At 54.8% G+C, this 23,819-nt stretch overlaps 1 protein-coding gene across 1 annotated transcript in view; it reads left to right on the top strand.

The window, feature by feature from the left end:
* HTT (huntingtin) overlaps positions 1 to 23,819 on the top strand; it is a 111,941-nt gene that overhangs the window by 37,211 nt on the left and 50,911 nt on the right. Inside the window, exons 11-30 of the mRNA XM_090267143.1 lie at positions 17 to 97; positions 1,856 to 2,217; positions 3,777 to 3,897; positions 4,136 to 4,260; positions 5,179 to 5,290; positions 5,518 to 5,637; positions 6,153 to 6,335; positions 6,427 to 6,524; positions 7,623 to 7,762; positions 8,796 to 8,859; positions 9,108 to 9,208; positions 10,995 to 11,141; positions 12,893 to 13,013; positions 14,411 to 14,487; positions 15,346 to 15,497; positions 16,423 to 16,625; positions 19,889 to 20,018; positions 21,308 to 21,435; positions 22,414 to 22,524; positions 23,581 to 23,658. Coding sequence (XP_090123269.1) covers positions 17 to 97; positions 1,856 to 2,217; positions 3,777 to 3,897; positions 4,136 to 4,260; positions 5,179 to 5,290; positions 5,518 to 5,637; positions 6,153 to 6,335; positions 6,427 to 6,524; positions 7,623 to 7,762; positions 8,796 to 8,859; positions 9,108 to 9,208; positions 10,995 to 11,141; positions 12,893 to 13,013; positions 14,411 to 14,487; positions 15,346 to 15,497; positions 16,423 to 16,625; positions 19,889 to 20,018; positions 21,308 to 21,435; positions 22,414 to 22,524; positions 23,581 to 23,658 — 2,654 coding nt within the window. The remainder of the gene's footprint in view (positions 1 to 16; positions 98 to 1,855; positions 2,218 to 3,776; positions 3,898 to 4,135; positions 4,261 to 5,178; positions 5,291 to 5,517; positions 5,638 to 6,152; positions 6,336 to 6,426; positions 6,525 to 7,622; positions 7,763 to 8,795; positions 8,860 to 9,107; positions 9,209 to 10,994; positions 11,142 to 12,892; positions 13,014 to 14,410; positions 14,488 to 15,345; positions 15,498 to 16,422; positions 16,626 to 19,888; positions 20,019 to 21,307; positions 21,436 to 22,413; positions 22,525 to 23,580; positions 23,659 to 23,819) is intronic.

Raw genomic sequence — 23,819 nt, 5'->3', positions numbered from 1 at the left:
CTATGTCATTTCCTAGGGCACGTGCTCTTCGGGGAAGCAGCTGCCTTGGAGGACGATCCCGAGCCCAGGTCCGAGGGCAGCAGCCCGGCCTTTGCAGGTAGCTCTCAGGGAGCAGGCCGCTCACTGGTGCTGGACAGTCCAGGCTTCTCCTCCGATGTTCACTCTGAAGCGTGTGTGTGCTTTCTCGCCTCCGGGGTTTGCTCTGTCCTTGGCTTAGGCTGTTTTATAATTAGGTTTATAGTGCCTGAGCATGTGTCTTTCTTAGGGGGGGATGGTGGGTAAATGTGAATTGCATGGGTTGTGAGGGGAATTAAGATTCGGAACTGTCTGGATACTTGAACTTGGTAGAATTCTACACACTCCTTCATGCTACACAGGACAAGTAGTCCTATGATACTAATATTTGGATTAAATGAAAGTAGTTTGGGCTGTATAATCCTATTCAAAAGAATAAGTTACTTAGGAAGGAAAATCTGAATAATATCCGTGGCGATTTTTTATTTCTTCATTTATTTTACAAAATAAAAATTGACTTTCTAATTACAAAAGTTAAAACAGCAAAATTATAGCCGTAATAATAAAGCTCAAGCGCTCTCGGGCCCAGTGGCTCCCAGGAGTGACCCCTGCTACCAACTTGGTATATGAGGTCTGTCCAGAAGGTGTGTGGCCATGAACATGAGAAATAGAGACATTTATTGAAGAAGATACAAGAAATAGTGGACATAGGACAATGACATCTCAGTCCCCTTCAAAGTAGGCACCTTGGGACCTCACACAGTTCTCCCAGTCACCATCAGCTGCCCCGTCGTATTTTTGTAAATATCATTGACAGTCTGAAACCTATACCATTTCAGAGGTGATTTTAGTTTTGGGAAAAGCCAGAAGTTGCAGGACACCAAATCTGGGCTGGAGAGGGGCTGAGTCACCTGGGTGATTTCATGTTTCACAAAAAAACTGCAGGAGACGTGATGCACGAGCGGGTGTGTTGTGGTGAAGCTGCCAATCACTAGCTGCCCAGAGCTGTGGCCTCTGAATCATCCGAATAGTTTCTATGGAGGAAAGTTCAGGCTTAATGCAAAATCTGATGCAGATTCACTGCTCTCCTCGCTCAGTCATTTTGAATGTGACGGCCACACAGTGCACACGCTCAGTCAGCGTCTGCCGCCCCCACTGACCAGTACAGTGATGTCACTGTTCACACGTGCGTGTTCCAGTCCATGCTTCTTGGCTGCCAGGTGACATCGATGTCGTGCAAACTGTTCTCGTTATATTAACAGTGGCTGGACTTTTTCTGGACAGACCTCATAGATATTTTTGTAGTGGTTTTATGTAGTATATTTTTATGGGAATTTAAAAACTAAGTGAGGGAAACGTGGTGCAAATTATGCTACAGGAGACTAGGAGCAGCTTAGGTGTCTTGAGGGCTGGGAAGAAGGAAAGCCCACCTCAAAGTGATGGCGAATTTTCCATCGTTGGTTCTGAGCACTGCTTGTGCGGAGCGCAGGGCTTGTGAGCGCGGCCTTGTGCCCTGGCAGCCCCGGCCGAGGCGGCCGCAGCGGCAGAGACTCGGCAGGGGTGGCGCTCGCGGGCACAGTGCGGGTTTGCAGCGGAGCCCCTTTGGCAGTGCTCTCGGCCCTCACGGCGACCTGTGAACACGCAGTGACGTGGAGCAAGGCCGGCCGGCCGCGTGCTGGGGAGCAGTGCTGGTCGTGTTGAAGGGGCCCGTTGTCTTGCCTTTGAAATACCCTAGTTTATATTTTCACTGTATTTCAGGATTTTTGCCGTTGAAACAGTGACAGTAAATTTTAGGGTATTTTACAAACATTTGAGGGATGAGTGTTTCTTTGTTCTTCAGCCTCAGTCAAGGGCGAGATCTGTGGGGAGCTTGCTGCCTCTTCCGGGGTGTCTGCTCCTGGCTCTGCCAGCTCAGCTGCTGCCTCCATGGGTCATGACATCATCACCCAGCAGCCCCGGGCACAGCACACGCTGCAGCCGGACTCGGTGGACCTGGCCGGCTGTGACTTGACGGGTGCTGCCGCCGATGGGGACGAGGAGGACATCTTGAGCCAGAGCTCCAGCCAGATCAGCGGCATCCCCTCCGATCCCGCCACGGACCTAAACGAGGGGACCCAGGCCTCCTCCCCTGTCAGTGACAGCTCTCAGACCACCACTGAGGGGCCGGACTCAGCCGTGACCCCTTCAGACAGCTCTGAGATTGTAAGTGGGTGAGGGGGTGCCCTGGCTTCTATAGGGGGTCTTCCCCGGAGGCCCCCGTCCGACCCCTGGGAGCAGTGGGTGGGCAGCCGCTCAGCTCCTGAATGGAGAGCCTGCACTGAGGGGGAGGGCGGGGCGCCTTGTGTGTTTTGGGGTGCCTTCTGTGTTGAAGTTTGAGGTCAGAAATGAGTTGATGGTATGGACTTTGCCAAAATCAAGTGCATTTAAAGTTTTTTAAGAACTAGTTGGGCAGAGGTGAAAATCATTTTTTTTTAAATCTCTAAGGAACTTGTTATTAATAGATTTGGGGGCTTAATGCAGTGTGATGAATAACATTAACACCTTGCATTATTTTGATACTTTTTGACTTTTTCTAAAAACATTTGCAATATATTCCATCTTATAGAGCATAGATTTGAGTACCTCTGACCCGAGTTAGTAGTGTGAACCATAGACAAATGAGCATGACTGTGTTCCAATAAAACTTTATTTACCTACCCATTCTGCCATGTGTGCATGGTGTGTGTCGGGCAGGTAATAAGCCAATAATCAGTCACCGAGTAAGTGCATAAGGCAGGTGATCGTAAGCACCATAAGGAGAAATAAGCAAGTGAGGGGGCAGAGAATTTCCGCATGAGGCCGCTCAGTGTAGGGCCCACCTGGATGAGCATCGGGGCTCTGCCTTGGGGCCGTGTAGCCTGGAGCAGGGATGCCCCCCTGGCCCCAGCTTTCCTGCCTGTGCAGCCGGGGTGGCCACTGTGCTTGCGCTACAGGTCTCAAAGGGTCGGGCACGTGACGGGGGCAGGACTCTTCACCCGTGTCGGTGCGCACGGAGGCCCTCAGAACGCACTGTCTTCTGTTACGATGGGGTTCCTCCTTTTAATCTGGCTTTGTCTTGTTTTTGGTAAACTAATCTGGAGGGTGGAGGGTGGAGGAAATAATTTTTTCAGGTTGGTTTGGATCATGTAGTTTGATTTTAAAACACTTAGTTGGAAGGATTTGGAATGATTTTTAAAAGATCAGTTTAGTTCAGTAATACTGAGTAGCATGTGGAGGGCCCACCATTCAGTTTTCAGCTCCGTTGTGTGGCGTTTCAAGTAGACACGCGGCGTTTTGCAACGCAGAACTGTGCCCAGTTGGTGGCCACGTATGTGAAACCTCGTGTGCCGCACTTGGCTGATCCAGTCCTGGCACCTCGGGGTACCCTGTGGTATCGCGAGGTTTCTGTTGGAAGATTTCTCCTCATATTTGGCTTACTGTAAAACTCGGTTATGAAGACAGAGATTTTGTTTGGATTTTTAAAAATATGTACCAAAACGATTCCAAATTGGAACTACTTTGGTAGTTTTAGAGTTAAAGCTTTTTATACCAGAGCAGTAATCTGGTCAGTAAGCGCCTGAAATTCGTGCATATGCACCCGTGTGCATCTGAGGGGCGGCCTCCGTGTTGGCAGGTAAGACGTGGTTCGTGCCACTCACGGTCCCTACTTTGCCCTTCTGTGCTGAGGACTCGTCCAGGGGAGGGTGCTGCCGAACCCTCACCGCCCCCTTTGAACCGTGCAGGTGTTAGATGGTGCTGACGCCCAGGACGCGGGGCTGCAGCTCGGCCCGCCGCAGGATGAGGAGGAGCCCCCAGGCCTCCTTCCGGACGAGGACTCGGATGGCTTCCCCCCATGCTCAGTCGGTACGGAGGCTCAGCTGGTGCGCCGCTGGGGGCTCATTTGCAACCCCCGCCTTCGCTCTGCCCACCTTCCAGGAAGGAACCTCCTGATGTCCTTGTCTCCTGAGTTATAAATGAGGACCAGTTGAGGACTGATCGACCTTTTCCTTGATTTGCCTTCCTTTTATGTTGGCTTTGTGTAAACGTGTGTTTGTATTTTAACGGAAAACTTGTCACTTAATCCTGACCCCTCTGTGTTCAGAAGCCCTTCATCAAGTGCATTTGTTGGAGAGCATGGGCCACAGCAGGCAGCCCTCTGACCACAGCATGGACAGATTTGGGTCAAGAGATGAACCCACTGACCCGGGAGACCAACAACAAAGCAAGGTGAGGGACTTGGGCTGCGCAGTCCTCTGGGCTCCTGAGTGTTCCGGGTCCCTCGGGCCACCTGTCCCCCGGCTTCTGGCTTTCCCTGCTGGGCTGTGCCCAGCGCCCATCCTCCAGGGCTGCTCTGGTCCTGCCCCTCCAGGCCCTGCCCAGGCCTTGAGAGCTACTCAGGCTCTGCCTGTGGGTTTGACTCCTCCAGGGGCCTCATGCGAGTAGAATCACACCGTGTTTGTCCTGTGTGTGATTACCTGATCTCGCTCTGCATGATGTCCCCAGGGGCCATCCGTGTCATAGGCGGTGTCAGAGTTTTCTTCTCTTAAAGACTGAATAATATTCCACTCGAAGGCGAGAGCACAGTTTGCTTTTTCTCCACCCGCTGGTGGGCACTTGAGTTCCCCCACTGCTTGGCTGTTGTGGGTAACGCTGCTGTGAGTGTGGGGTGCAGAGACCCTGGTTTCAGTCCCTGCTGTGGGATGGCTGGGTCATAGGCTGAGGAGCTAACTGTCCTCCGGTTACTTCTGAACTCTTCAGGGCAAGGACTGGTCCCACATAGGCGTTCCTCTCAGGCCCCGAGCCCCAGGGCCCCTCCCTCTCAGTGCCGGCTTTCCCAGCTCTAGCTCCTCCTTGTGCCCTTGAGGGGGCTCGTGCTCTGCCTCCCCAGCAGCCTCCCTCTCCGGCGAGCCCTCCCTGCATGCTGGGTTCATCCTGCCACAGCCCACAGGACGGTGCTGAGACTGCCTCTGCCCAGGCTCAGTCTGCCCGCCGGGTCCGTGTGGGCAGGCATGGCCACGAGCAGAGGCAGGTGTCTGTATCCCAGCACGCGGCCCCATTGCTGCTGGGAACTCTCTGTTGCATGAGCTGATGGATGAATGTGTTCTCTGATTATCAGACAAGCAAGCGTCAGTTTCTCTGTTCTAGCCTTGCCGGATCAAAGGAGACATCGGACAGTCTACCGACGACGATTCGGCTCCCCTGGTCCATTGCGTCCGCCTTTTGTCTGCGTCATTTTTGCTAAGTGGAGAACGAAATGGTGAGTGGGGGGGGGGGCGGTGCTGAGCCGAGGGAGTCGCCAGGTCTCGGAGGCAGCCTGATGGCCGGTTCTCGGCCCGCTTCTTGCAGCCAAGGGGTCCAGTCGGGTGAGCAGGGAGGAGCGAGGGAGCGACGCGGCAGCTGCTGTAGTGGGTCTGGTTTTGCTCGTTGGGGAACTGAACGCTTGCAGCCTCAATGCTGGCGGTGACGCAGGCGGTCTCGTTGCAGCGCTGGTTCCGGACCGGGACGTGCGGGTGAGCGTGAAGGCGCTGGCGCTCAGCTGTGTTGGAGCCGCGGTGGCCCTGCACCCGGAGTCTTTCTTCAGCAAGCTGTACAAAGGCCCTCCCGGTGGGTCCGACGTCACGTCTGGCGCCTGCGTGCGGTCGCGGGTTTGAAAACCCCTTCTCCCCCCGCGGCTGCGGCAGTGTAGGGCAGGTGCTCGAGTTACCTGTGGCATGTGCACCGTGTCACAGCTGTCCACGCAGCGCACGCCTGGGCCTGCAGCTCGTCACGGGGGGAGGGGGGGTGGCAAGAGCCGCACTTCCAGGTGCTCCCCCTCCCTTCCCTCCTCCTCCCTCGGGGCCAGGGACAGACTGTGCTTTTGAATTTGCTAGGTAAGTGGGGACCCGTATAAGTGTGTTGTTCTTCTTTGAAGTCAGAAATTGGAATTTTGCTTATTGCTCACAACCTGTTGCTTGAGTGATATCACTGAGTCTAAAGCCTTAAAGCCCCAAAACACTTTTACTGCTGCGGGTTATTCTAGACAGGTCTTGTCTGCTTCTGGATCGCCCTTCGCCCTCTTTTCTTTCTTGAGAATCGAGCTTTCCTTTGAGTTAGAAAGTTGAAGTTGGGACTCTTCACAGTGTCTGAGCAGTTGGTCCCTGCAGAGGAGCAGCGCATCTCAGACGTCTTGAGCTACATCGACCATGGAGACCCGCAGGTCCGGGGGGCCACGGCCATTCTCTGTGGGACGCTCCTCTGCTCCATCCTCAGCCGCTCCCGCTTCCAGGTGGGAGACTGGATGGGCTCCATTCGCACTCTGACAGGTAACGGCTGGCTTTGAGGGTTGCACTTTCTGAGTATCATTGCCAAGTTCAAGGTTACAGGAAGGCGTTTGTCGCTTGCCCTTCTGGTCAGGGAGCACGTTTTCTCTGGCGGACTGCGTTCCTTTGCTGCAGAAAACTTTGAAGGATGAATCTTCTGTTACTTGCAAGTTGGCGTGTTCAGCCGTGCGGGTGAGCATTGTGGGACTCATTTGTTTGAGTGTTAGAGACTTTACTGTTGTTGCAATTAAAGTGTTAAATCTGTCCACACATTCTGAAGCTTTAAATAGTAATTCACATCCATGTATCCACCACTTAGCTTTAGAAAGAAATTGTTGCCGTAGTTTAATAGACTTATTTAAGTTTTGCTTCTCAGATAGTTGTTTGAAATACACTTTTCCTGAAGAGTATATTTAGAAATGACCTTGCTAATGTTAAATGTCAAACCCATTGAATTAACCCTTTGAGTGCCACGCGTAATTTGAAATTTGGATCGACATGAGAAAAAATATCGGTATATAACCTGAGGTACAGAAAAGGAGAACAAAACATAAAGAACGGATTATTCCATTGTTATTTACATTTATAGCCATCTAAAGAAGAGTCACTGAGAGCGACGCTGGCACTTTGGGGAAAATTTGTCAGCATGGCTCACAGCGACGTGGGCACTCAAAGGGTTGAATCAACGCCCTGGCAGGTCCGGGAGGCTAGAGTCAGGGTGGGGCCTAGTGGGGTGGCCACCTCTGCTTATGTTGACGGTGTGGCCCATCCTCTGCGTGGTGCACGTCCAGCCTCTGTGTGCCACCTGGGTCATAAAGCTCACCGGCTAGTACAAATTAAAAACTAAAAAACAGCCCTGCCATTGTCCATCTGTAGGACGCCTTCCTTGTCGCGTTCCGTGGCCTGGCCAGGACGGCGCCTTAGTCCCCAGTGTTTGCTGAGTTGTGGCCGAGCACAAGGAGGGGTGTTGGCAGCAGGTCCCGTTGCTGCCCCGCGCCAGCCTGTGTGTGCAGAGGCCCCGTGGGTGCTGGGGGCGCGGGCAGCCCTGTGACCACAGGAGCCCTGCCCTTCACCCTGGCGCTGAGGTGGCTTTAGAAGCGGTGGGGCGATGTGGCCTGGTCTCCCTCTTGACCACTGATGTGTGTCTGTGAGATGGGTGTCTCAGAGGGGAGACCACAACCGAGGTAGAAACGGCAGGAGGAAATTAAAGTATGTGAGCCCCGCGGAGCCAGCGCGTGCGAGTGACGTCAGGGGCTGCGTGGGTGCCGACGCGGCGGCCTTGCCTTTCAGCACTGCGTCATGAGCCTCTGCGGCAGCAGCCACAGTGACTTGGGGCTGCAGCTGATCACCGACCTGCTGGGCCTGAGGAGCAGCTCCTACTGGCTGGTGAGGACGGAGCTGCTGGAGACCCTTGCAGAGGTGGACTTCAGGTACGTGCATCGGCTGTTGTCAGGGAGCCCAGGACGCTCAGGGCTCCTGAGCGTGGAAGGCCTGGGTTGCTTGGTGCAGGTAGTGAGCGTCTGCCAGGTAACCCCAGGCAGTGAGCCCCACCTGTTATCCCCAGGCAGTGAGCCTCCGCCAGGTAACCCCAGGCAGTGAGCATCGCCAGGTAACCTGTATGGCAAAAACCCGAAGGGTTTAAAGCCCACAGTGGTTCTCTAACGGGCTGTGCTGGAGGCTGTTCAGTGCGGCGGAGGAGTGCACCTTCTGGTGGTCCTAGTCGTGGGCGCGCGCTCAGTGGTGGGAATAGAGAGCTCAGACTTCCGAAGTCCGTAGCTTCTGTCAAGTCTGCTTCCTCCCTTAGAAAGGGTGTGTGCTCGTCACCGTACTGAACTTCGGTCCGATAGCTGGTCTGTTTTGTCAGAGTTAAAAAATGACTTTTGCTGTGCTGCAGATTTTCCTTGTCTGGAGTGAGTTTTGGTTCAAGTTGCTTCCTTTCAGAAGGGAGATTTCCCTTTATCACCTAGCGTTTTGAAGCAGCGTTTATAGAGGCTGGTGGTTTGCTTGGCTTACGCTAGCCCCTCCCCGGGGTATTTGCTGTGTCCTCAGAACATCTGTGTATTAGGGGTTGTCTCACCTGCACCCCACAGGTGGGACTCTGAACGCAGGGCTGAGTCCCTCCTGGGCCGCAGCCAGTGGGCGGGAAGGTGCAGGCCTCTGCCCACTGGGGCCCTGCCTTCTGCCCATGTGTTTGAGCCAGTTGGGCAGCGTGCTTGGAGCCTTTCCAAATAGTACACGCTTGTATTTACTTAGGAAAAAAGCCATTTTCTTGGCACCCCTGATGGGCAGTCTGGAATTAGGAGGGGATGGGAACTCTCACTGTAACACGCTAATCCCTGGCACCCGGACTAACCTGTTCCGGGCCAGCCTGCCCCTGCGGTTTGTCCGTCAGCGTCCTGTAGGCCCTCAGAGGGGTTTGTGGGGCAACGAGCTACCTCACTGGCAACTGTGTCCTCTCCTTAGGTTGGTGAGCTTTTTGGAAGCCAAAGCGGAGCACCTTCACAGAGGGGCGCACCATTACACCGGGGTAAGCGGCGTGCCTCGTGAGGCCGTGCCCACCCTGCGCGTGGCCTTGTGCGGTGTGCATGTGGCCTGCCTGCTGCGTGCGTGTGGCACCCTTTGTGCTGCGGTTTATAAATCTCAGTTTGCACACACATGTTGTGACTGTATGGTGCGAACTTCCGACGAGCTGTCTTGAGTCCTTCCTCGCTGTCTTTCCGAGATGCTGAGAATCTAGCTAAATACAGAGATTCTGTCTCTTTCTTCTCTCCAAAGCTTTTGAAACTGCAAGAACGAGTGCTCAATAACGTGGTCATCTCTCTGCTTGGGGACGAAGACCCCAGGGTGCGACACGTTGCTGCCGCTTCATTGATGAGGTATTGAACCAGTACTTTCCTCCCAGTCACTTTTCTGCTGAAAGCGCTGAATACTGTGAGAACGGGAAAGAGGAGACACACAGAGGCCGCAGGGCCGTGTTCCTGGGGGTTTCCAGGCCACTGCCAGCCAGTGCTGGCTGAAGTATCGGAAGGGAAGGTCTCCGGTAAAACGGCAGCCGCAGCACAATGCTGACTTCCGGTGCGCAGTGTGCCCTCGCGCTGCCCGAAGCCGGCACGGGGAGGATGGCGCCAAGGAGGGCGTGAAAGTCACCTTCCGTCCTGCCGGGGATGGTAACTGCTATTAGTGTTGTGACGTGTATCCTGTATATGAGTTTCTCTCTCAAAATTGGGGCAGAATATGCATGCAGTTTTGTAATCCGGTAATTTCTACTTAATATGTTATTAGCATTTTCCTGTTATCAAATACTCTTCTAAAAAAGACATTCTAATTAGTGCCAGTTTTTACTATGTGTTTGTGATATGCTATAAAGTTGTCTTTGGTGTAAATAATTAATAATGCTACAGTCAGCGTCGTCACATGTAAATGTTTATGTGTAATTTTATTCCTTTTAAATTCATTTTTAGAAGTTGAATTACTAAGACCAGCTTTTATTTTTTAATTTTTTTTTTAATTTTTAAGAGCTATTTTGAGGTATAATTTACATCCCTGAAAATGCACACGTTAAGCGTACAATTAAGTGATTTTAGTGCATTGACAGACTGTGTAAGCACCACTGCACCCCAGTTTCAGAACATTTCCATCACCCCGCGACGACCCCTCATGCCCACTGGCAAACTCCCAGTTCCCACCTGCAGCCCCCCGGCAACCGGGAACCCACTTCTTTTCTCCAGAGATGTGCCTTTTGGGGCGTTCCCTTTTGAGTGGGACCACACAGTGGGTGGGCTTTATCCTGACCCCTCTCACTTAGTTTTTGAGGGTCAGCATGTGGACACCGGCACCAGGGCCTCATTCCCTCTGTTGCTGAAGACATGGAGCAGTCCTGATGCTGTGAGCGTTTGCCCACGGGACTCTGGGGACATGCAGACGCCCAGAGGGCCGTGCCAGGGGCTTTGCTGCTCACTGTGAAGGGACCGTGCTGCCCTGGAACACGCCACCCCCAGACTGCGCGGCCCTGACCCCGCTCACTAGACAGGCCACTGCAGAGAGCCTTAAATATGTGCCGCCTGTTTAGGCAGAAACTGTTTTGTGTTGTTTTTTATTTTTAGAGAGAGGGGAAGGGAGGGAGAGAAAGGGAAGGAGAGAAAAAGCAATCTGGTGCCTTCTCGTATGCGCCCCGACTGGGGACTGAACCTGCCACTCTTGGTCGACAGGATGGTGCCCCAGCCAGCTGAGCCACACGGCCAGGGTTCAAGGTTGTTGTGGGGTTTTGTTCTTTTTTAAAGAGCAAAAACATTTTAATATTTATTGTTTGTCTCTGTGATTTTTTTTTTTAGGTATATTTTAATGATTATATTGTCACAATAGTGCGATTTTTTTCCCTTTGCTCGAGGTTGTTTTTTAATCGAAGTGTTTAATATGTGTAGAGAAAGGCACTTGATTTTATAACAAGTACAAAGTACGGCACCCGTGTATTTCCAAGTGGGCGAGTGGGCCTGGGATCAGAGACCCCACGCTAACATGCTTGAAGCCCACCACAGCTGGACGAGGGGGGCGGGATTGTGTGGGCGAGCGGTGCTGGACGCCTAACTGCTGTGACAGAGGGGTGCTGGCCCCCCGGGGAGTTCCAGCGGCTTCCGAAGTAAATAAACCATACTTTTCTGCTAGGCTTGTGCCAAAGCTGTTTTATAAATGTGACCAAGGACAGGCGGACCCAGTAGTGGCTGTGGCGAGAGACCAGAGCAGTGTTTACCTGAAACTCCTCATGCACGAGGCACAGCCTGCTTCTCACTTCTCCGTCAGCACCGTGACCAGGTACCCCCGAGCCACGTCGGAAACGCACCTCCTGCCGCGCGCTTCAGGGCTTTCATCCGAGACGGATTTTGTGGGGGGAACAAACCGCTGGGTGAGGGTGTTGGAGGAGTGGACTTCCCGCGGTAGGCTCTGTCTCGGGTTAGTCCCCCTCCTTACACACACTCCGCTGGGTCACACAGCACAGACCCTCGCGCCTCAACTCGTGCGTTACAAGCTGCGTCCTGAAAAGTGTATTTTCTGTGGGGCTTCGGTGCTGTCTCCTCTGAAATCCTGCCTGTCCGGTTTCTCCCTTCTGTTTGGGGTGCCTGTGACGAGTCTGGTCATGCTGTGCCCGTTAACTTCCAGGTGAACGGGCTCCTCAAGAGTGCCAGTGTCGCGCCGGCTGCCCGTGTGCCCCGTGGCCCGCAGGCGCCCATGAGCCGCGGGGGGGACGTGGCAGCGCCGCTGAGGTGGCTGCGCGCCGTCTGTCCTCAGACGAGTGGCAGCGGCTGACAGTCCCCGAGCAGCAGAGCTCGCGCGGAGCTGCGGTCCCCTGTGCAGCTTTAATGTGTGAAGGAGGCCACCGGAGTGAGGGGCCTGTGTGCCTTTCTTCACTCTGCGTTTTAAATGCTGTTTTAAAGATTAGTTTTATATGGCAACTTTTTGCTGAGTGGCAATTTTTTTAAAAATTTGGGCTAAATGATGTCTCAGCTGACTCGTTCACTTGATGCTTTTGTTCTGAATTTGAACTCAGCTTGTCAAATTTTGAAGTCATTATTCCTAAATAAACATTGCCTCTTCTGTGTAAAAACCGCTTAAATAAACTCACGGAAATAATTTTCTCTGGCAAGAGTCAGTGCTCCTTTACGATAAGCAGGAGCGGTGCGATGCTTCATCGTCCGTTGACGCGATTCGGGGAAATCGCTGCTTCTAAGTGTCCTTTCAGAAAACGAATGTTAGGTGCCAACAGAGACGCGCGTAATGTTTCATTCAAGTTGGTTGTTAACTGTGACTTGGACGAATTTCCCACTCCCAAGCCCAGGCTGGCTGGCCTTGACATGCAGCGTGTCCCTTAAGAGCACAGGTGCCCACTGTGCAGCTGCGTCCACAGCCTCCGCGTGGGAAGGTGCCGGGGGTCTCCCGGGCTGCTGTGGAGTGCCTCCGCGGCCTGCCTCAGCCGCCACGACCGTGCACCAAGCACCAGCCCGGTGGGCTCCTTCATGGGTCAGAGTTGGGGTTTGGATGTAACTGCAAGGAGATCAGAATCTCTGTGGGCCGTGGAGGGCGTGTGGGCTAGGCCCGCAGTCCCGTGGGGGGGGGGGGTTGTGTTTTGTTGGAACCAGGAGTAGCTTCGTGACAGATGTCTGTAAATGGGCGGCTTCGGCCATGTGGAGAGCTGGCGGGCAGGCACTGTGAGGAGGTCATTGTCCCAGACCTGCAGTGCAGGCGGGCGATTCCAGCTGTGTTTATGGAGCAGCGGTCCCCAGCCTTTCTGCCCCCGGGGGCCAGTTTTCCCATGGTCTGGGGAATGGGCTGGGAGACAGGAGGCGGAGCTTAAGCCGTCATGCGGGCGGTGTCCCGCAGGGGGGAGGAAGAGGCTGGGGACCCTTGGAATGCTGACCCGTTTAGGTCCCGTCTTTCCTTCTCTGTAAAGTCAAGCCTCCTTTAACTCCCGGTAGCCTGCCGTCTTGAACTTCTAAATGCCATTTGAATTTTGTAAATGTCCTAAGCAGTTACTAGTAGATTTTAAGTCCCCACGTTTTTCTCACCAGAATATATAGAGGCTACAGCTTGCTGCCAAGCATGACGGATGTCACCGTGGAGAACAGCCTCTCCAGAGTCATCGCCGCCGTGTCCCAGCAGCTCATCACGGCGACCTCGCGTGCGCTCACGGTGAGTCCCCGCTGGGTGTCAGGGGTTACTCTTCAGTTCTTTGTCAGGTTAGACTTGTGTACCTGGGGTTTACCAAGAACTGGTGCTTCTGTGAGCAACAGCTGAGTTTATTCCAATAGGAATGTAAACAGTTTTGCTTATTAAAGTAGCACGTGCTCCTTATGAAAAATCAGCCAACGTAGGAAGACATGGAAGTGAAAATAAAAACTACCAAAATCTGAGTTGGTAATAGCAGAGGTTTGAACTCTCAGTGACTAATTGTACTGAAGAGTAAAAGCGAGAAATGCTAACAAAGATTTTTATATAATGTAGTTACTTGTATTATTATTATTTATGATGCTGAAACCAGAAACGAACCGTAATATCCAGGAAGCCAAGAATGGCTAAATTCTGATCATGACTAAATTCACTACATATGGTAGTGATATTATGCACATGTTCATTATGCTTGGGAAACTTAACAATATATAGAGAGATATCTGAATTCTGATATTGATTTAAAAAGGTACAATACGGAACAGTGTGCTTGCGTATAGTCAGATCTCAGTTATAAAAAATAGTATTTACACCCTGGCTGGTGTGGCTCAGTGGATTTGAGTGCTGGCCTGCAAACTGGAAGGTCACGGGTTCACCTCCCAGTTAGGGCACAGGCCTGTGTTGCAGCCCAGGTTCCCAGCTGGGGGTGCGTGAGAGGCTGCCGATCAATGTTTTTCTCCCTCTCTTTCTCCCTTCCCCACCTCTGAAAATAAATAAATTAAAAGATATTTGCATACGTATATTTCTCACATATTCAGGGAAGTGACCGGCAGTGTTGTCAAAATTCATTTTAGGATGAGTGATTTTTGTTTTCCTTTATATTTTTCAGATATTCACAGATTTTCTAAAGCGAACAGGTTTAACTTTCATAATTAGGAAAAACTGTTACACGAAAGTAGCCATTTGCTGATTGTAGGCCGCGGCTCGCCCTTGCCTGTGTGTGGCACGAGCGGCGCTTCCATGCTACAGAGCACTCAGTGACACTCGGGCTGCCCTCGCACACCTGAAGGTCTAGGGCTCTTGGTCGTTCGGCCTTCCTTTGGTTTGTCCGGAACACCACAGACGTTGTTTCTGGGTGTTTGCTGGGGTCCCCTGTGTTGGCACTGTTCTAGGCTTGGGTGTCAAGACGGAGGACCCCTGCCCTCGCGGTGGTTGCGGTCCTGATGGGGGAAGAACCCTATGCACTTGGAACCTGGGAGCAGGGCCACACGTTGCAGGCCGTGGGGGTGGCACAGGGCAATGGCAGCTCTGGGCAGGAGGACCTGCGCCGACAGGTGTCCCAGCGCTAGATGTGGGCCTCCACTGGTGGTGCTTTCTCTCCTTTTGGTGCTGGGAGTGACTTCCTCACTCCTTCCCTCTAGTTCGGGTGTTGCGAAGCTTTGTGTCTCCTCTCCACGGCCTTTCCAGCCTGCATCTGGAGCCTGGGCTGGCACTGCGGGTAAGTTTTCCTCGGCACGTGGTTGTCTACAGTTAGGTGATGCAGACATACTTACTGGAACCCCATTTTTCTTTCTTGTTAAGTACCCCACGCACACTTGTTGCTTTGCGGTTAGTTGTGTGGGGTCTGGTGGGGGGCGCTGCAGGGAAATACCGAGCCGGTCGTAACTGGTGGGCGTCAGACTCTCCCTCGTCAGCGCTGTGGAGGGCTGTGTAAGGATTCGTATATGCCGGCAAAGGGCTTCTAACTGGCTGTGCATTATGAACTTAGAAATATTTGTTGTTTAAAATCAAATGTGACCTACCACACAAAATCATGACGACACACAGGAGTGATATTTAGGAACGATTTTCACTTTAAATGATTGTCTGGTGGGTGACCCTGTAGCGCCTGAGGGATAACTCCACGTGACCCGCAGCACCCAGGAGAAGGACAGCTGTCCTACACGTGCCCACGCTGGTCCCTGTCGCTCTGGTGTCGTGTGTGTGTCAGCTCGTGGCCAGGAGCGTGCCGAAGGACGACCTCCTCTGGGAACAAATACTTACCTACCCGCAACTGCAGTTTCTGGTCACGGGTCCAGCACTTGACTTCTGAGTAACTTGCCATTGAGTAGGAAAATGTGCCGACTCAGAAGTTTAAGTTACAAAGTCTTCAAAATAAGCAGATTGGCTACTTGATTTCATTTCTCAGATGACTTACGGAGCTGTGGTTTATAGGGAAGATGATAGTTAATCGCAAAACCGCTTTGTGAGCCGCCGTAATCTGCACAGGGAGATGCGCATCCCACTTGGCTGGGAGGGGCAGGCAGTTTGCTGCGCCATCACCCTGCACCCCACCCCCGCCCGTGTCCGCCCCCAGAGTACCCCCACTGGGCGCCCCTGACGACACCCGGAAGAGCTGCACCGTCGGCATGCTCACGGCGGTCCTCACCCTGCTCTCGTCGGCGTGGTTCCCGCTGGACCTCTCCGCTCATCAGGACGCGCTCATCCTGGCCGGAAACCTGCTTGCAGGTATTGGCGCCAAGTGGAGACGGGGGCCCCCAGAGGGTGGGGTCACAAGCTCTGAAGGGAGGCGCTGTGAGGCCACTGCCATCGACACCTAGCTCCTGCTGGACTGGCGCCCTGTGCTGCCTCGGGGGGAGCGCGTCCTGCAGGCAGCTAGTCTGTCCAGTGTCCTCGCGGAGCCCTTTCCCAGGTCAGCCACTCAATTAGCTACAGACCAGCTCACTGCTGCCTTCATTTTGGGGCCCCGTGCGCCAGACACTCTCAGCAGCCAGGGACAAGACTTACGGGCTGGCAGGAAAGGGCCCACCAGACAGAGGGCAGGGCACATGCCAAGGCAGGAAGCCATGAAAAAGCCTGTGACGTTTGAGAACTGTAAGTCATTTTGACGCCACATCAGGGCAAGGACGAGGATGGAGAATGTGGCTAGTGAGGCAGGAGGGGCCCGTGGTGATTGGTGGGTTTAGGGGTCACCGGTCCCCTCACGGGGGCTCATTCTGCTTGCCGTGGGAGGTCACAAATGGGCCTAACAGTCGGCCTGGGTCTGAGATGGGGGAGGTGGGGAGCTCAGGAGGCTCATATTGCACTTAAGGGCGGAGTCTGAACGAGGTCACTGCGGTGCCTTTGGGGGAAGAGACTGCTGGAAGGATAACGGAGGCAGAGCAGCAGGCCTGGGCCACCGATGGAGCTTCGCTTGAAAAGATCAGGGACGGGCCTCGGGTGACTGTTACAGCGTGGGTGGTTGTACAGTGGTGGCAGTCACCGAAGCTGGGAACGTGGTGTTTTGGGGGAAGCGTCAGCTTCCTGCTGAATGGGAGGTATCAGTGGACTGTCAGGTGCAGATGTCTGATGGGGCTGGGTCTGAACAGTGCGTGTTTCCTCCGCGGTGTCTTTTCCGCGCGCCGCAGCAGTAACTCGTGTGCCTGTCTCACAGCCAGTGCCCCCAGGTCTCTGAGGAGCTCCTGGGCCGCTGAGGAGGAGGCTGGCCCGGCAGCCAGCAAGCAGGAAGAGGTGTGGCCGGCGCTGGGGGACCGGAGCCTGGTGCCCATGGTGGAGCAGCTCTTCTCCCACCTGCTGAAGGTGCTCAATATCTGCGCGCACGTGCTGGATGAGGCGGCTCCTGGTCCTGCGGTGAAGGTAACCTCCGTGACCCGGGGCTCGCCCACAGGCCTGTGCTTCGAAGCCAGCTGCCCTTCCCACAGCGGCTTACACCCCAGCCGCAACCCTCTGGGCCATGGCCCTTCTGGGGCCACCCTCAGTCACTGTCCCCAAAAGGGAGAGGCTGGCTCTGTTCTTCAGCTCTCAGCAGGAGCCAGGACGCTCAGACTCGAGGGGCTGTCTCGCTTACTCATTTGCCCGCCCCAGACATGTCGGCATGGAGCTGTGCTTTTCTGTGAAGCAGAGAGCAGTAGGATCAACTTGGAGACGCATGGCCAGCTCTCCGCACAGCAGGCTAAGGCAGATCAGTGCACTCCCCGCTACATCTGGCTGTTCCCTCTCTTGCCTGTGTCCCCCGTCTTGAACAGACTCGGGGAGCTTCAGGTTCCCCTTTAGCTGCCCTGCGGCCTCTCCCTCCCCGCCAGCTCCCGCACAGCCCTGTCGCTGCCTCCCCCGCGTGCTTCCCACTGCCCTGACCCTGGCCCCTGGGAGGCTCTTGGTCTGGCCTCTGCCCACTGCTCCGGCCCTCATGCTCTGGCCTGAGCAGGCCTGGTTCCTGCCACCACCCTCCACAGCAGGGCCTTTGCCCAGGTCAGCCCCACGTCCCCTCTGCCTCACCCGGCACCCCCCTCCTGCCGCGGGACGGCTGCTCTTGTTGGCTTCCGGATGGTCTCTGGTTTCCCCGACCCCTTCTGTTCCCGGCACTTTCGGCTTTGGTCTTCAGCCCGTCACGAATGCTGTCCAGGCTCTGTCCTGCCTCATACTGGGCCAGGGCTGTCCAGTGCAGCTCTCTGTAACCATGGGAACGTGCCACGTCTGCACCGGCCGCGACAGGCACTCACCGCCTGTGGCTACTGCACCCTTGACGTGTGGCCACAACTGAGAAACTGACATTTTTTTAAATTGTTCTTTTTTTCAATTCCAGTTGACACTCAGAATTGTATTCGGTGTGCAGCACCGCGGTTAGGCACGTCCCGCGGTGGTATTGCCCGTGCCGCCTGTGGCGCTGCACGCCCTGCGGCTGTGCTGTAGCTGCCGGTCTGGGCTTCTGACCCTTTCACCTTCCCCCCAGCTGCAACCGCCCTCCCCTCTGGCAGCCGTCAGTCTGTCCTCTGGACCTCTGAGTCTGTTTTTGTCTTGTTTGTTCATTGATGCTGTTTTTGTTTATTTTTTGAAGACTTTATTTAGTGTTAGACGGGCAGGGAGGGAGAAAGAGAGGGAGAGAACATTGATGGGAGTGAGATACATCAAGTGCTTACCTCTCGCACGCTCCCAACCAGGGACTCCGCCTGCAGCCCAGGCCTGGGCCCTGACTGGGAATCGAACCGGCAACCTTTTGGTCCATAGGTGGGAGCTCAGTCCACTGAGCCACAGCAGCCAGAGATGTTTTGGGGATTTTTGTTGTTGTTTTTTTTTTGTTTTGTTAGAGTCTACATATAAATGAAATTATAGTATTTGTCTTTCTCTGACTTATTTCACTCAGCATAATATCCTTTCGATCCACATATGTTGTCAAAAACGGCAACGTTTCATTCTTTTTTATGGCTGAGTAATATTCTGTCACATGTAAGTATGTATTTGTGTGTGTGTGCGTGCCTCTCCGCTTTGTTACCCACTCATCACTTAGGTTGCTTCCACGTGCCAGCTGTTGTGAATAACACTGCAGTGGACAGGGATACATGTATCTTCCCAAATTAGCGTTTGAGCTTCTCTGTACACACGACATCCAGAAGTGGGATTGCTGCATCGTATGGTCGATCAATTTTTAATTTTCCGAGGAGCCTCTGTACTGCTTTCCACCTTGGCCGCCCTCGTCTGCATCCCCCCCCAGGGCTGAGGGGACCTGAGCTGCTCCTTTTGTTTGTCGCTCCATCTGAACGCCAGCAGCCACCTGTCAATGGTGGGCCAGTGAGGACAGGGCGGCGCCGGGTCGTCAGGCCTGCTCCTGTGTCTTCATCTGAACATCAGAGGCCGCAGGCCTGTCTCTGGTGCCCCAGTCCTGTGGGGTCAGCTGCCGCGGGACACTTCTGCTTGGGGGCTTCCTGGGCAGCTCAGACACAGCGTAAACCTGACCTCCTCTCACTCTGCATTTTGTGAAGTTAGGAGCAGCAGGGCCCTCGCAGCTCTTCGTCCTTGCTCGTCAGGCCCTTTGTTTTCCCTGCGAAGTATCTTGCCCCAAACCCCCCAAACATGTACACGTGTGTGTGCGTGTGTGTGTGCGCTGACACACGTACACACATGTGCCAGGCACACAGACACAGCTCTCTCTATGTTCGCTGCCACTGCTCTGGCCCGGATGGACGGAGCGTCTCTTTTGGACAGCGCAGCAGCCTCTGCTGCCTCCGAGCCGGCGCTGTGGGCGTACGGTGCAGTTAGAGCACAGTCCGCCTGCCTTAGAGCCGCCCCAGCCCCCCGGGGCGGTGCCGGGGGTTCGCTGCGCCCACAGAGTCGTTCCATCCTCACCACCGCCCCTCCTGGGACCCGTGAAGGAACACCGTGCCCTTCGCCCCTCAACCCCCCCCCCGTGCCCCCCGGCTGCAGACCACCCCTTCCCTCTTTTCGTTCCTGTGGACCTGCCCGTTCCGACGTAAACAGAGTCTGACACGCGGTATCTAAAGTGCCCAGCCCCTCCCTGGGTCATGTTCCCAGGAGCAGCCTCAGTGCTGCCTCCAGTCCTCCCCTGACCGCAGCCATGACCCTGCTTTGCAGACCAGGCTCTGACATGGAAGGCGACTGCTCTGAGCACAGAGTGAGCAGGGGAGTCGAGGCCTCAAAGCCCGTCTCCGCCGTCCCCTCCTCTCTGCCCCTGCCCGTTGCCTCCCGCAGTGTGCGACCTGGGTGCTCAGCCGCCTGTCGGCTGTGGCCTTGAGGAAGGCACTTCTCTCTGAGCTGTTTCCTTAGCAGGAAGACAGGGTTTCAAATGTGGCGTTTCCCGCCGTTTGGTGTCGTGGCTCCTGCAGACCACTGGTGGCTGCTCTCAGAGGTGACGCGCCCGGGGTTCCAGGGGCCTTCTCCATCCCTGGCATCCCCAGCCCCGGTCGGGGTCCTCTGCACCCCCGCTGCGTGCGGTGCTGTGTGGACTGAGTGAAGCACACGGGGCCCGTACGGGTTCCGAGCTCGAGGTGTGGGGCGGAGAGAGAGTGAGCGGCGGGTGGGTTCTTTCCCGGAAACGGTGAGGCTGTGTGCTGTGAGCGTCAGCTTCCGCACCGGTCCCCACTCCCGGCCCCTGTTCTCTGTTCCAGGCAGCCTTGCCGTCCCTAGCGAACCCCCCGTCTCTGAGTCCCATCCGCCGCAAGGGGAAGGAGAAGGAGCCGGGCGAGCAGGCGTCCGTGCCGCTGAGCAGCCCCAAGAAAGGCAGCGACGCCAGTCCAGGTAGGAAGGGGGGGACGCCCTGAGCATCACAGACATTGTGTCAGGGTGGATGCAGTGACGTGGGACTTCTGGAACTAAATCACGCAGCAGCGAAGCCAGAGAAACGGTCTCCCCAGGTGTGGCTTCAGGGCCTCAGGTAGCAGGCGCTCCTTACTGAGCGTGCACAGGCCACGTTGATCGTGAGCGTCTCTGGGTGCCGCTTGCTGGGGTGCCATCACCCACAGCAGGGAACCTCACCGGGTGCCCCCTTCTCCCCACTGCAGAGCGGGATGCGGGGATCCCCGGGTCCAGTGAGGGAGGCGGTGTCTATGGCTGGGTGTGGAGGTCTTTGGGGGAAAAGGAGTTCCCCTAGGGGAGGGTTCTGGAGTAGGAAGTGGGAACTTTGCAATGGGGAGTGTCCAGCTGGGGACATGAGGGATGCAGTCATCCCAGTGAGGCGCCTGGAGGGCTGTCGCACCCCGGGGAGTCTCAGCTGCTGGGCCAGAGGTCCCACGTGGCTCAGCTGTGGGGTCTGTGCCTGAGGGGCACCGGGCACAGCAGAGGCCGCCAGCGCCCTCTCCCCTTGCGTGGGGCCTGTCCAACCCTCCCACCCATTCCGTGGACGAAGCCTGTGCGTGAGGGCGTGTGAAGCTGCTGTGTTCTCGGGTGGCCGCCTGCCACTCACAGGAAGACCCCCAGTGTGCGAGCTCTTCCGCTCCCACACGCGCAGTTACAGTGCTGTCCGCTCACCTTCCCGGCCGCCGAACAGACAGAGGGCTCCAAGTCAGAAATCCTCGAGACTTGAGTAGTTTTATCCAGTGCTTGGCATTTATGTGTTAATGCCACTGTCGCGAGTACGTGCATCCCCTCTACGTTAGTCAGAGCACGTCACATGCCATCCCTGTCTGTTGGCTGGAAGGGCCTGACCTAACGGGCCGGGGTCAAGCCTGCCCCCCGCTGGCAGCCTTGGTCTCTTGAGAGCCCCTGTGATTGGCTGAGGCCGTCAGATTAGTTGCTCCTCTGATTCACAGCCAGGCAGCCAGGCCAACGCAAAGGAATAATAGCATCACAATGCTTTTCTTCTTCGTCATTATCTTTCATTTTACTATTTTTGGGCAAGTACTCAGATTGTACTTAGGTTTGTTGGTCAGTTTCTCGTTACTTGTAATTACTGTAATTAAAACTTAGAGAAAAAGTTTGTGTTTTATTCTGCTAGGATACTTTTAAAAATCATTATTGCCAGTGATCTATTTTGAACTTGGCAAATGCTTACTTTTGATCTAAACAGTCGTGTGTGTGTTTTGTTACAGCCTCCCGACAATCGGAAGCTTCCGGTCCTGTTACAGCAAATAAATCCTCATCGCTGGGGAGCTTCTACCACCTCCCTTCATACCTCAAACTGCACGACGTCTTGAAAGCTACCCATGCCAACTACAAGGTGCCACTGCCTTGTCACCATGCACATGTGCCCGAGGGTCTCACGGGGCCTTGGTGGTCTTCTTCAGATTCACAGCTTGGACGCATGCGTGGGCATATGAGTTACAATTGGTTTGGTCAGGTTGCCTGTCAGCCTCGTTTGCTTGTTCTTGGGAGCTTCCAAGTCCTTGCTCAGCTCTTCCAGAGCCCTTGGGTCTTAATGTTCCAGCGTCCTTGCCCCCCCGCTGTCGCTGCTGGAGCTTCCCTCCTCGCCTGTTGGAGGGAAGCGCCCTCGGAGGGCACGAGGGTGGGCACTGTGCCCAGCCCTCTCACCGCCATCCTGCGTCTCATCTGCTCTCCTCTCAGGGCTGTCAGATCTTATTTCACTGGGCGGCTTTCTGTTTCTTGTGGCACTTTGGCAGGGCCTGGGCCAGTCTTTGTTTTCCTGGGCAATCTCTTCCCCTTGATCTTGTTCTTCATAATGTATCTGTGGCCCTGACCTGTTCTCTCGGTTTATTAAATGGGGTAATTGCTGCAGAATTTAAGCTGAGTCCTTTAGAGTCCTCCTTCTTCCTAAGACTAATGTTTTGTTGTAGCCAGACTGAAAGGCTGTGCTTGGATTTGATCATGATTTTCCCGTGGATCCCAATGTGTGTGGAACAGGACATGTATTTTGTATTTTCTGATATGCTGCTTCTCAGATATTGGTTATGATGGACATTTAAAACTTTTCCATTATGATAGAAGGTTAGAAGTTGTTTCTGTCTGCAGAGTCAATATAAAGTTGGATGGAAGATGCCTTTGAAAAGTGAGTTTTTCTGTAGCTATCTGGAAGAGTAGTTTTTTTCCAGTGCACTTTCCCAGTGCTGAAAACTGATGGACGGATGGATGGGTACTCTTCACGTGGCGAGGGGGCGGGGCTACCCTGCACCAGACAGCGTGCCCTCGGGTTAGACAGGCTGATGCGGCCACAGAGCTAAGCTCTGCTCTCTCCCTCCAGGTGACCTTGGATTTGCAGAACAGCACGGAGAAGTTTGGGGGCTTTCTGCGCTCGGCCTTGGACGTGCTCTCCCAGATCCTAGAGTTGGCAACGCTGCAGGACATCGGGAAGGTTCGAGCTTCCTTTCTCCTCATGGGGCTGTTGCTGCTGGCACACTGGATACATGTGTTTAGAAAGTGGTCCCAGCGTGGGGAGATGCTTCTGCGACCCCCCCAACTGCTGCGTCATAGCACCTGAATCTCATCTAGTCCTCGCTTCTAGTTGGGAGGGGCGTCCTTTTTGTAGCCTGTCCTCAGTTATTTGCTGTTTATTAGCTTAGATCCACTTTAGTCTAGAAAATCAATGGGTTCAAAACTGTGCTGGCAGAGTCCTTTGTTCTCTCGTGTGACCTTCCCAAGTGGGAAGGGCAGAGACAGGCCTAGCGAGGGCGTACAACATGCCCTCGGTGCCGCAGGGTGCAGCCGAACTGCGGGGAAATGTGGGTTCCAGGCCCAGCCTTCTCCCTGCCCCCACCCCGTACGGAAATGCTCCCAGAGCCGTGCGGTGCCGGCCGCGAGCTTTGCTTTCATGTGTGTCCACCTGTCTTGCTCCTGACACCGGACTTCCAGAAGGATTTCAAAGTGAATGACAGGTGGCCCCCTTTAAACACGCGGCTCCTGAAATGTAATGCAGGGTGTCTACGGAGTTCACTTGTTTCCACGTCTCAGAGTCTTTGTCTTGATGTGCCTGAGAGCTGGCCCGTTTTTCTTCATCATGCACAGCGTTTTATGTTTCTCCTCAGTTACTTCCGTGCCTTTTCCCACATGTCAGCTGAGTGCTTACACTTGTTGCCAGTGGCCCGATAGTATTCTGTTCCGTTGGTGCCCATCAGTGTCCCCGCACAGTGACACTGGCCCCCTCACTGCGACCTGCCCAGCCGCCCTATCTGTGGGTGCAGCTCTCCACGCGCCGCCTTCTCGCGCCCGACTGCAGCCTCAGCAGCGCGCTGCTTGCTCCCCGGGCTTCTCTGTCCCGCCACCGCCTGCAGTCACGCCCAGGAGGTCCTGGCCCCAGCGAGTGCTTGCCGAGGACTAGGGGTTCTCAGGCTACGGGGACTTTCAGGAGGGGAGTCACAGCAGAGGAAGTCACCTCAGTCGCTTCCTCCGCGTCTCGCTGCTTCTCCCACAGTGTGTCGAGGAGATCCTGGGGTACCTGAAGTCCTGCTTCAGTCGGGAGCCAATGATGGCCACCGTGTGTGTGCAGCAGGTGAGAAAGCAGTTTCCTGTCCTTTTCTTCTCAGCCCTTCTGCTGCGGGCGTGGTGACGTCACGCTTCCTGTCCTTGAGAAGGTGATGCTGGTGGGGTGCCCTAGAGCAGGAGGCCTGTCGCTGGGTAGGGCACAGGGTCTTGGAAGCCCGGCCGGACCCC

Source organism: Furipterus horrens, unplaced genomic scaffold, assembly GCF_987537825.1.
Source record: "Furipterus horrens unplaced genomic scaffold, mFurHor1.1.pri manual_scaffold_2, whole genome shotgun sequence".
Classification (NCBI taxonomy): Eukaryota; Metazoa; Chordata; class Mammalia; order Chiroptera; family Furipteridae; genus Furipterus; species Furipterus horrens.
The sequence above is the reverse complement of the archived record's forward strand: the minus strand, read 5'-3'. Positions and strand labels throughout refer to the sequence as shown.